This window comes from Gymnodraco acuticeps, unplaced genomic scaffold, assembly GCF_902827175.1.
Source record: "Gymnodraco acuticeps unplaced genomic scaffold, fGymAcu1.1, whole genome shotgun sequence".
In the NCBI taxonomy this organism is placed as follows: Eukaryota; Metazoa; Chordata; class Actinopteri; order Perciformes; family Bathydraconidae; genus Gymnodraco; species Gymnodraco acuticeps.
This window is the reverse complement of record NW_022990295.1, coordinates 5,145,504-5,157,821: the sequence shown is the minus strand read 5'-3', so window position 1 is coordinate 5,157,821 and position 12,318 is coordinate 5,145,504. Positions and strand designations below refer to the sequence as shown.

Genomic DNA, 12,318 nt, shown 5'->3' with positions numbered 1-12,318 from the left:
AACACATATGGAATGATCTACTAAACAAAAAAGTGTTAAAAAATCCAGAATATGATTTTATATTTTGCTGGTTACTGCAGAATGTTCTGGTAGTCTTGCTGGTTAAGTGTGACTTGAATTTTGAATACATCACCAACAGTGTCACCAACAAAGCCCCCACACCCCCCCACACTTCCTCCTCCATGCGTCACGGTGGGAACCACACATGCAGAAACCATCCGCTCACCTTCTCTGCATCTCACAAAGACAGCGGTTGGAACATCTCAAATTTGGACTCATCAGACCAAAGTACAGATTTCCACTTTCTAATGTCCAATCCTTGTGTTTCTTTGCCCAAACAATTCTCTTCTTCTTGTTATTAATCCTCAGTAGTGGCTTCTTTGCAGCAGTGGGACCATGAAGGCCTCAGATCATTTATGTGGGCTCTAATAGGCTGGTAACTCTGATGTATTCATCCTCTGCAGCAGAGGTGTCTCTTGCTCTCTCTTCCCCGGGAGGGGGGGGGGGGGGGTGGTCCTCATGAGAGACAGTTTCATCATAGCGTTTTTGCGACTGCACTTGAGGATACATTCAAAGTTCTTGACATTTTCGGATCGACTGGCCTTCTTTTCTTAAAGTGATGATGGACGGTCGTTTCTCTTCACTGAGTTGAGTTGTTCTTGCCATAATATGGATTACAACAGTATTCAAATTGGGCTTTCCACTGTGCACTAACCCTACCTCTGCACAACACAACTGATGGTCTCAAACACATTCAAAAGGCAAGTAATTCCACAAATGGACTCTTGACAAGGCACACGCGTTCATAGAAAACCATTCCAGGTGACGACCTCATGAAGCTGGCTGAGAGAAGCCAAGAGTGTGCAAAGCTGTCATCAAGGCCAAAGGGGGCTACTTTGAAGAACCTAAAATAAAAATCATATTCTGGATTTTTTTTTTACACTTTTTTGTTAACTAGATAATTCCATATGTGTTTTTTCATAGTTTTTATGTCTTCAGTATTAATCTACAAAGTAGAACAAAATAAAATAAAAACGTTGAATGAGAAGGTGTGTCCAAACTGCTATAGACATATAGATCTTTCTGATATTTTGGACATACTATGCCTTTTTTCTGATATTTTCAACATACTACTGTCGTTTTTTTCAATATACTATTCTATGATTTATTTTCTGAAATGTTGGACATACTACATTATGACATCATTATATAATATTTCGCATTTTCTTTTACATGATAAATATATTTACACATATACATATATTATTTTTATGATTTTCTTTTTACATTAATTCTTTAATATTTGTTATGACATACCATTCAGCTTTTGTATTTAGACATTTTAAATATTTGTGTGACATACAAATATATTTTTAAATACACAGAACAGCCAACACAAACAAAACACAGAGGAGACAGGTCCAGAGTTTTATTATTTGGTACCCATGAATAAACAGCAGGTGCTTGAGTGTTTTAGAGTGCCAGTAGTCATCTTGCTGATTGAGAAACTAAAAGCACAAAATGCCCTGAATATGTTACATGCATAGTAATGTGCCCATATCATAATAAAGTGTGCTTTAGGATAATGAAATGTAGCCAGTGTACATCTACAATGCACCCTGTGCAGTCATTGTGCTTGTGCTGAGAATAACATTTGGTACATCGTCTCTTGATAAGCATTTTTCTCTACCTTATAATCAAGAGGTTATTGGTTTATGATGATTATTAATATGGCCTGGCCCTGTACAGTGCATTGCAACAACTTAAATAGAAAGTAATAAGTGATTCATTCATTCAGCACTGCCACTGCAGCAGTCACTGGCCTCATGGGGGCGCTGTAGGACATCTTCTCAATCAGTTTGCAGCCGTCAGTTGAGCCGTTGCCTTAATGTTCAATGTTTGGAGCCCATTACATGTGCAACATTGTCCCAGATGCATTTCAAGGCTTTCATTTTCGTCAACTGAGGAGTGTTGCTCCAGTTGAGGGCTTTTCCTCGACTGTGTGCCTTTGGAGAGCCGCACCATCTTCCCCTATCTTCATTACATGCACCATATTCCCAATAGTCATTTAAACAAAAGATAATTATTAAATGAGTCTCGGCATACATGTTGCCAAACTAAAATGGGCAGGATTAATTTTTTTTGACCAAACAAAAGATGAGATATTCATGCATGTAATAAGCAAAAGAACAAAAGCAGGCCTTGGAATATCTCCATGATTGGAAAACATGTTAAAGTGTTGACATCATAATGTCCCTTGATTAACACAGTTTAATTAATACAGTATTGTAACACTCTGTTGCTGGTCCTGTGGTTTACCCACCACTAAATGGACCCATGGCACTGGAAATTGTAAAAACTACACATAGTAGGAGCCCCCAAAACAGACATGGACGACACTTCACTTGTGGCTGTGCACACTACGACTGTGACTAAAGGAAGAGTACAAGCTCAAATCACTGTGGTTCACACAACCAGGGGGGGCCGTGTTTGTAAGTCAAACGTCTGTCTCAGTTATTTACACAGACTTTTGGAATTTGCTTATTCACCTGTGCAGCCTGAATTTTTTGGAACTTGAAGCCTCGAAATTCATTGACCCAGATTAAGTTAATCTTTGCTTTCAGTCTCATTACAAAGCACTGTTGTAGAAACAAGAAATCCTCCACAAAGACATTGGATGAAACATGCAACGGTGCATTGTGAATGCTACATTAAGCCCTTTTGCCAGATTTTGGAATGTAATGAAGCATGGAAAGATAAACCTTCAAACATCTATTTTGTAGACATTGTTAAATATAATTTATGGGAAAAAATACAAGTTTGTATGAACTATGTTCACTATTTAACTGACATTTCATGTGACTTATAAGTAACAGGTATAATAGAAATTCTAAGGATATAAAAAGGATATATTTCTTAAAAATAAAAAGTGGTCTCACTTTTTTTATTGCTGTCTGCCTTGTGAGTACAGAGACATATGCAAAATATTGTAGATTTGTGTTGATGTGCCTCTTTGGCCGCAGCTGTTTTAGGACAACTAAACCAATAATCGATTCATGGCAAATGCTGTGGCAAATAGCTTTTAAATGTTTTTTATCAAAGAATATTGTTTTGACACCACCAATGTGCTTTTAATATCCAAATAAACACGTATATAAAACCAAATGAAAACAATACAAACTGATAAGCTCAGTCAACAAAGAGCCTAACAACCAGTTTGCCGTCTAAGTGGTGAGAAGAGGGCAGCCCTAGTCTGAATGTGCTTATACTGTATGCTGCATGCCATGTGGAGTGTTGGCTGAGGTTCCTCTTGTCAGCATTGTCTCTTCTTCAGTGGTTCTGTTTGGGGCACCCCCCCCCCCCCCCCCTTCAGGCCCAGTGCTGCACTACCAGTACAGCAGCAGTCCTGGGAGCAGCCCTGTCCAGCCCAGCTTCACTGTCTGTGCCCTGGCCCCTGTGTGGCTGTCCCCCCCCGACAGGATCTGGCTGTGCCCCTCCAGCACAGGCTGTGTCAGGACGACTGCATGAGGCCTGTCAGGCGCTTTCCCGTCAATGACTTGCCCTGAAAAGTCAATTAAAACAAATTGATAGACTGTAAACAGTACTTAATAAATGACAGAAGACATCTACGAAAAGGTGCTTCTTTCTATCTTTTAATGTAAAATGTTTAGTTGCAACCATTCAAGTGACTAGCATGTTACGTGTTTCACAAATACACATCCTATCACAGGTATGAACAGCCACACTTGAGTTTATTATGGTTATAAAGTTGCAACAGCCACTGATATTGAGGCAGCCAGTGTGGTTGGTGATATGAACAGCCCCTGACTTACCACACTGCGCGTGAACTTTTCCAGGGAGGTGCGGCGGCCCTGTTCAGTGTCTGCTGGCTGCTGTTGTGGGAGGGGGGAAGCAGGGTGAGTGTTTGGGTTAGGTTGACGGAGGGGGTCAGGGGGTGATGTAGTTAGTAAGGACCAAAAGGGGCCAAGCATTGCAAAAATGAGGGCCGAGGACAATGTGGGAGTTGCGATTTTTTTGTTTTGGAAATGGAGTGGGGTCAGTGACGGGCCGCCAAACAGGGGGGGGGGGGGGGGACAGAGAGGCTAGCATGAACAGCTGTGATTTGCTGAAAGCTCCATATTACAATACAACCGTTTGTTTAGCTGCATATGTCTTTTTTAAATCACACCTTAACCTACAGGAGTTGAAAGAAAATTACATAAGAACAAAATCACCATCACTGTCAACAACTCATACACTGTGCTTTCCTGTCATTTGTATGTTGCCTCATTTCTCTTTACAGCACAACTGTGTTTCCTCTTTTACACAGCAGTGTGCTGTTGGCATATGATGTCGTGTTTTAATTGAGACTGTTCTCTTGACATGTTACATAATGTATCAGTTTCCTTGCACCTGCATCTGGGCACAGTTGATTTCCCTTCTTAGGGCTCTGTTAGTTGTTTCAGCCTAGGATTCAAACTGCTGATTGCCTTTATGAGCTGTCAGATGAGAAAAAAAATGCCCCAACTACATGTCAGTGTTGAGTGCAATTCTTTGACCTCTTTAAGTCAAATAAACGTTATCACTATCTAGATGTGGAAGAACTATTCAGATATTTTACTGAAGTAAAAGTGACAAGTGTAGAAATGCTTCGTAGCACAACAAATGTGATTTAGGTCAGCAAAGTAAGTAGAGACTTAAACGGTCATATAAATGTAGTGGACAGAAAAGTACTTTATTTCTAAGTTTAGAAGTTCAGAATTCTAAGGCCCAAGCCGAGAATAGCATGTTGTAAAAAATAAGAAATGTATTAAATGAAACAGTCTCCAGGCAGTAGATCTATTCAAATAGATTTAAATGAGTCCTAGAGTCTCTGTTGTTCTTAGCTCATTTAAACCATATGAAGCTTCACTGTGGCATAGACCTGTGATGTGACTGGCTGACAGTGCATTTATCATTGCACATCTGATTCATACAATTCCACTTTATCCCTCCTTTTGCACATATAGGAACCAAACAAAAAAACAGCACTATAGAGCAGCGATAGAAATTCATTTGGAATGTCTTTCATCATAATGGTAATGAATCACAAAGAAATAGTCAAACCAATATGAGAAATGCAATGAGAGTGGCCAACTGTTATAAAAAGAAGCGGTGATGTACAGGGCAGCTCACCTTCTTTCTGGCTAACAGGAGGTCTTGGTAGATGTTGGATCGCAGAAAGCGTGCATAGCTGTCACTTTTCATTAGCTTGAATATGTGCTCCTGCAATAGAGAGAATAAGTGATGGTCTAGTTCAGGGGTGTACAAGCCTTTTTCACCGAGGGCCACATACAGAACATATTCGAAGGGATGGGCCGCTCACTAGAGGTGAGGTATACTGCCTTATAAGTTAAGTTATAAGTTAGCAAAATCAATCAAAAGTAGGTAAATTATGCTTGATACTTGAATCTGCTTTAAGAAAAATAAACAGCCTACATCCCAGCTCTCCAGAGGGTTTCATTTGATTTGTTAGCAGCTCATCCCTTACAACAGGAGCCCCAGATTGATTATCATAAGAGGAAATAGGAAGCGTATATTTCAAGTTTGTTATGTATATAAGTTACTGAGCTTTTTTCTTATCGACTTAGATTTGTTGGAACATATTTTCAAATGTAATTGACTGAATGTATTGTAAATCGGACTTATTAACACATGAACGCTACTGTGTAATATATGTTTACAGATATATTTAATAAGTACAATAGAAGAAAAGCTCAAGTTGGTAGTTTGGACACCCCTGGTCTAGGATAAAGGGAGCAAAAAAGGAGAAGAAAAACAAGAAGTGGAGAGTAATAAAGGAGGTCTGATCATGGAGATGCGATGCATGTGTGCTTCAAAGTCGGTGCCCGGCGGGCCTCGTGCACTGGCAGTAATTTCCTGCGGTCCGCATCACAGCCCACTTCAAACCAGGGGAAACCATGGTGAGCCGAGCGGACAACATATTCATGGCATTACTCGCCTCATTAGGGCCTGGCACACACACACTCCGTCATTCTTCTTCTCTCTGCGCGCCCTTTCATTCATTCACTTGTGTAACATGAGTGGGGTGGAAGGGTTCAATGTTTCTGCGGGTAAGTGGATGGAGAGGAAAGAAATGGTGTGTAGTGTGGGCGTGTGTTGTAAACAGGGATGATTTAAGGACCTTTTCAAAAGAATGTATACATATATAAAAATGTATATTCATTATTTTTCTTTATGGAGGCCTTTTACAGTGGAGGAAATTATTATTTGATTTTGTAAGTTTACATGGTGGAGAGGTTGGAATCTGATTGATTGATTCTGTGGACAGGTGTCTTTTATACAGGGAACAAGTTGATAAGTACTTTCCTAATATAAAGGAAGAGGACTTGTGTAACCGTTCTGTGGGAGACAGAATTGTTGTTTGTTGCAAGGGGATCAAATACTTATTTCTCACAGTTAAATGAAAATGAATTTGTATCTTTTATATAATGTCAATATCTGGATTTTCTTTTTGACTGCTCTCACTGTTAAAGTACACCTGCCATTAACATTATGTTCATTTCTTTGTAAGTGGGCAAAAATCCGCAAGGGATCAAATAATGATTTCCTCCACTGTAGCGCTAGAGAAGTGTTGGTTGTATCAGGTGTTTCTGTTGTGTATTCAGACAGGTGTGAGTATTTGGGTGAACATGTTTAGTCATGTGCATTCATCCATGAGGAAGAAACAACTGGGCCCACCTGAGCGTCCTCGTAGCTGTATCGTCCGGGGTCTTTGAGGTTCTGGCTGGTGCGCTCGTAGCTGTGGGAGTCCAGGTTGATGGAGCTGGGCGCTCCCTCCGCCAGGAACTCCTGCCAGATCTCCTGCGCCCTGGAGGACACTTCCTGGAGCGGCCGCCGCTTCAGATCTTGTACTGCCAACCAGAACCTGCGACCGCATCACATTCATTATTAACTCCCCTCAAGAAATATAAAAGATATAAAGTCCATAAAAGGCACTGGTGGATTTGGTAACATTCACACTGATGATGATGACTTTATCTTATTCTCAGTAAAGGTAAATGTAGCAGTGTAGTAAAAATGTACCAGTTAAAATAATGATCTACGTAAAATGTGTCTGCAGTAGAAAAGCACTTTTTGGTATTTTTATAATTATTCTTTTATTATTATTACTAGTAAAATATGATTATATTTTGTAATGCTGCATGAAAATATGGTATTAGAATTTTAGCATTAAGCTAATTTGTGTACATTTGATAACAATTGCCTATACTTTATTAAAAAGAAGATTTGTAAGAAAAATAAATATAATTATAGCTGTCAAAGAAGCACATTCATTCCTTGTTGGTATAACGTTATGGAAATGATCATGAAAATACTTAAGTTAGATAGATGGATAGGTTTTTTATTGATCCCAAATTGGGAAATTATTTGTTTCAGCAGCAAAGTGTACAGGCTTTAAAATCTTCAAATCTTTAGAGGTGGAATAAAGTATCAACATAATCAAATGAACTAGAATACGAATGAAAACAATAAATAAAGTATATGTACATATCTACATTAGAAAGTACATTAACCACAAGAATACTCAATACAAAATGGTCTAGATCATTTAGATCCACAATATATTACAGGAGCAGGAAACATATATGCATATAGTATATCAATTACTGTTGTGTAAGTAGCACTTGTGCCAAAATGTTCATGGTACTGTAGTTACAAGTTCCTCAAAAACTGAACTTAGATATTTTACTTTCATTCTTCTTTTCGTTCCTACAGAGCCCTGGAGGGTTCATAGAGAGAAAAATAAATAAAACATGGCCACGCTTTATTAATTTGTGCGCACGATATACTTTCTCATTCGCACGATATACTTTCTCATTCGCACGATATACTTTCTCGTGCGCACAATATACTATCTCGTTCGCACGAGATACTTTCTTATGGTAAAACACATCGAACTGCCCGATTATTACGCCATATTATTAGTTTTATGAAGAATATGTCCGGTCGCCAGGGCGTGTGTGTGCGTGTGTGTGTGTGTGTGTGTGTGTGTGTGTGTGTGTGTGTGTGTGTGTGTGTGTGTGTGTGTGTGTGTGTGTGCGTGCATGCGTGCGTGGGCATTTGTTTATGATAGTGTCGTTCGTTCCGGTGCACTCCGGCAGGACTATAGCACTACATCGAGATTAAGATTAAACACATTTCTTTCACTTGGGAATACATAACTATGGAGAACCAGATTTGTGTAAATTACTGTTTGTGGTAATTTGAAAACAAATGCCGGTGGTGTCGGACACACACAAACACACCGAACACGCACACACAGAGCGGAGCTGAGCACAAACACACACACACACACACATCATGCGCCCTGGTGACAGGACATCTCCTTCATAAAACGAGGGGGAATACTCTGGTAGTTCGATGTGTGTATAGGTGTGTGTGCATGCCCGGCGCCGTGGGAGGGCCAGGGAGGGCCAGGCTCTCCCATTTGACATTCCTGCCCTCCCCCAATAAACACGTTTTTTATTATTTATAACATTTAAAAAAGTATTATTTTTTTTATTATAAATAAACGGAACTTTTATGCTACAATGTATGTGATGTCAGATAGTAACTAAAAAAAATAATCGCAGGCTACGTCAAATAAATTCATGTGTCTGTGATTTGTGATTCGTCCACATTTAGACCAATCACAGCGTCACACTCTGCTGCCTATTCTGGATTTGTTTATTGTGCATTCTGTAGACTGCCATTTCTGTTTGAATTACAAAATGGACATCAGAAATTGGCTTAAAAGGTCTAAGGATTTATTAAAACGAAATAACGATGAAAGAACTGCAGCCGATGGTGCTGCTGGCGACCCTGCACCTGCCGTTGCAGCAGCACGCCTTAATGTCACACGCTTGACCTCGGCAAACCCCGGGGCTGAGTTAGCGAGCCCAAGCCTTGATTCATCAAGGCGGCCGCCACCAACGCTGTCCTCCGAGGCACAGCTCCTTGTGCCCCGACCATCACCACCTGCGTTGCCACACCCTGTACCACACCCGCCAGCATCCTTCTCCTCCGTGCCGGTGCCTCCATGACGCTACCTTGCAGCACATCAACAGGTAGGCCTACTATTGGACCAGCAACCGCTCAAAGACCAACAGCCCCAGATGATCTTGGGGTTAATAAACCCAACCAGGTGAAACTGGATCGTTATCCAGGGAGATTGTTTTCAGGAAAGAAGCGCACTTTTGCCGCTGCATGGTACACAACAGACCATGGCTTGAATATTCGTTAAAAGCAGACGCAGCCTTTTGTTTCCCCTGTAGACAGTTTAAAGTAAATACGTCTTCACCTGATGCGGCTTTTACAGTCAAAGCAGGTGTTTTGCGACTGGAAACATGCATTACAGACTGATAAAGGACTGCTAAGGCATGCCGCATCAAAAGAACACATTTCATGTGAGAGTTTGTGGAGAGAGAGACAGATACGCGAGGAAACAAATAAGGAAATTAGTACTTTGGTGCAGATCAGCTGCACGGAACCGTTATTACGTGTCAGCTGTCGTTGATATTATAGATTTTTTTAGCTGTCAACCAACTCCCTCTCAGAGGTGACCACGATTCACTCCACATGTCCGAGTGCAGTGCATAGGAAAATAAACCATGCCCAAGGCGAGCTAAACAGTTCATCGTCTCTGTCTCTACTATTTCTCTCCGAGTGCAACAATGAGGAAGCTGCCATCCTTAACCAGTGTGCCTTGCTCGTGATTTACCAGTGTCTGTGCTGCCACGCACACAATGTTTCAAAAGTGGTTTCTATGTTGCCCTTTATTTGTGTATGTATTTGCGATAAGTGTGCGTCTTTACGCAATGCTGTTGGCCTTGCCGTTTGATATAAATTGTGCCGCAGGCCCCGCAGCACATGACGGTTTTGTGCCCTCCCATGAAAATCATATGCCCTCCCTTTAGATTTGTTCTGGCGCCGGGTCTGTGTGTGTGGTTAAACGTAGCAGCCTCGATCTCTATTCAGCAGTTCTAATGAAGAGAAACGCAGTGAAGTAAACAGTAAAAGGCACAGCTCTTTGCAGCTGGTGCTGCTCTTCTCAGATTCTGCTGAGTTACACGTTACTGCCTCCAGTGCCCTGTATGACGAAGCCAGTTCAACAGACACTGGATATGTTTGATTTACACGGCTTAACTAACCCTAACAAACGCGATGTCGCTAAGCGGTCCTACGAAGCTGGTTATCAACTCAGTAAATAAACCAGGGTTTCTCTGTCCGGCTGAGAGCGCGTTCACGTGAAAGGGACGGGCAACATTTGACCAATCACAAACATGGAGAAGCGTGCTGACAGCGCAGCGTCATACTTCATGAATTAATAGTAAATAGCAAATCCTGCTTCGTAGTACAGGCCACTGGTGCCGCAGAGATTTCATAAAGTGAAGGAGGTTTTCCTTCTATAAAACAGCTGTGGGCAGTAGATACTGTGAGAGTCACGGACAGGAATTCATAGATCAAAGCAGTCTGGTTTACAGACTCTTCTGTTTTGCAAATCCGGTGCTTAAACATATAGCTCTAAACCCCTGGCCAAAATGTCCCTAAATGAAATCCGAGTTTGAAATATATCTCAAATAATGTATGCACTGCCATTTCTCCACATAAATGAGAAAGTATATTGTGCGCACAAGATACTTTTTTTCTCTCTCCATGAACCTTTAGGGGCTCCGTACGTTCCAACACTGTGTATGTTATTACTTCAATCTGTGCAGCTTCAGGAATTAAGGACTCAAAGTAGTTATCATTAAAATAAAAACATGTTAAATAAACAGAAAGCTGCCCAAATATAAATTGGATAATCAGATTAAAAGAAACCTGCATCATCATGAGTGTCCCATTTCACATACGAGTCTCGTGTGACTTGTTAATATCTAAATATTTATTATTGTGGCTGTATTAAAGGCATGTGAGCTCACCGCAGGTTCTCTGAGCTGAACTCTGACTCGAGGAACTTCAGGAACTGGTCTCGTCCTGCTGGATCTTTCAGCGCCTCCTCCAGAGAAAAGCCCCATTTCTTCACACGCTGCTGGTTGGGGTCACGACTGCTCAGAATAAAACAGATTAGAAAGGAACAGAAAAAATAGGTCATTTTTTGTCACAGTGTGCAGAGAGCAGAGGCCAGGAAGTCAGAGCACAGTAAACCTTGGGGAAATGTCAGCATTGTTTCTTATTTGAGAAGAGATAGAAACCGACAGATCAACAAAAGTTCATCATCACCGAGACCTCCGCTCCACCTGACCTCGGGTCTGTTTAAACCAGGAGTCGGCAACCCCTGGCACGCGTGCCACCATTGGCACACGGCACCGTAACCAGTGGCACACTAGGAATAAGTGGAGTAAGTGTGCAAAATATAAAAATTGTATTTTCGGATCCTGAACGAAACGTCCCCCCGTTACACACTCTTCCCCCCCCCTGTTGATAATTCACGATCGTCGGTACTCTGATAAAACATTTTTTTTTGTAATGGCACTTCATCTGCCCACATCCAGACTCACCTCGCCTCCAGGTCCCAGTAGGACGAGTCGTCACCGATCCAGGGGTTTGAAGGCTCCGTGGCCGACACGAAGGGGTCATATTCCATGAACTGCTCCGTGTAGCTCATCAGACTGTCGGCCACTTTGGAAACCTTCATACAGTGTCTGTCCAGCTGGATGTTCAAGAAGGAAATCTGATGGAGAGGGAGAATAATGAAGGAGCTAAATAAGGTAACAGCTCATCAGTCTGCAGCCCCAAATGTCGTGATGATGGATGGGCGCGGCCGACTGCTGGTAATGACCTCAGGAGAAGGCTCTCACTGATTTACCTCCTTTTGAACGTCCTCTTTGGTGGGCTTCCTGCTTGGCTGGGAGCTGATGTGGACTGGACTCGGCTGGCTCTGGCCGTCATCTGGAACCCCGTAGACCGACTGGAGACAACAAGAGGAGAGACATGTTGTTGTTGTTGTTGTTGTTGTTGCTATGATAAATCATGACAGATGAGGGACTCTAATGTACTGTAGCTGATGGATGCTAGCTAATAGGTGTGGGAGCAGCTAGCATTATGGCCTCAGTATTGTGTCTGGGGACTGGGGTTTTTTTAAACCACCCAAAGGGGAGTTTATATTGTTCTATTACACACAGATAACACAAGGTGGGTTTGCATTTTAAGAATCATTAGATTGCTTTATATACAAATATTTACACTTTTAAAAATTAGTAGTACTGTGTGACGTATTGCAGAAAAAAACAAACAAAAATATACTTGATATTCTTCACAATATATATATGAATT

The 12,318-nt window shown here is 41.4% G+C and overlaps 1 protein-coding gene across 3 annotated transcripts in view; it reads right to left on the bottom strand.

Annotated features, from left to right (window-relative positions):
• Nucleotides 1-1,414: 1,414 nt before the first annotated feature.
• Nucleotides 1,415-12,318, bottom strand: part of LOC117549877 (regulator of G-protein signaling 6-like) — a 46,327-nt gene continuing 35,423 nt past the window's right edge. For 2 of the 3 annotated variants that reach the window (XM_034221980.1, XM_034221981.1), the window contains exons 11-17: nt 11,852-11,953; nt 11,544-11,716; nt 10,965-11,090; nt 6,742-6,928; nt 5,176-5,265; nt 3,834-3,893; nt 1,415-3,562 (exon numbers count right to left, since the gene is read on the bottom strand). In XM_034221980.1, the coding sequence (XP_034077871.1) occupies nt 3,512-3,562; nt 3,834-3,893; nt 5,176-5,265; nt 6,742-6,928; nt 10,965-11,090; nt 11,544-11,716; nt 11,852-11,953 (789 nt within the window). In that variant the 3' untranslated portion in view covers nt 1,415-3,511. The remainder of the gene's footprint in view (nt 3,563-3,833; nt 3,894-5,175; nt 5,266-6,741; nt 6,929-10,964; nt 11,091-11,543; nt 11,717-11,851; nt 11,954-12,318) is intronic. The other variant, XM_034221982.1, reaches the window with a different exon arrangement.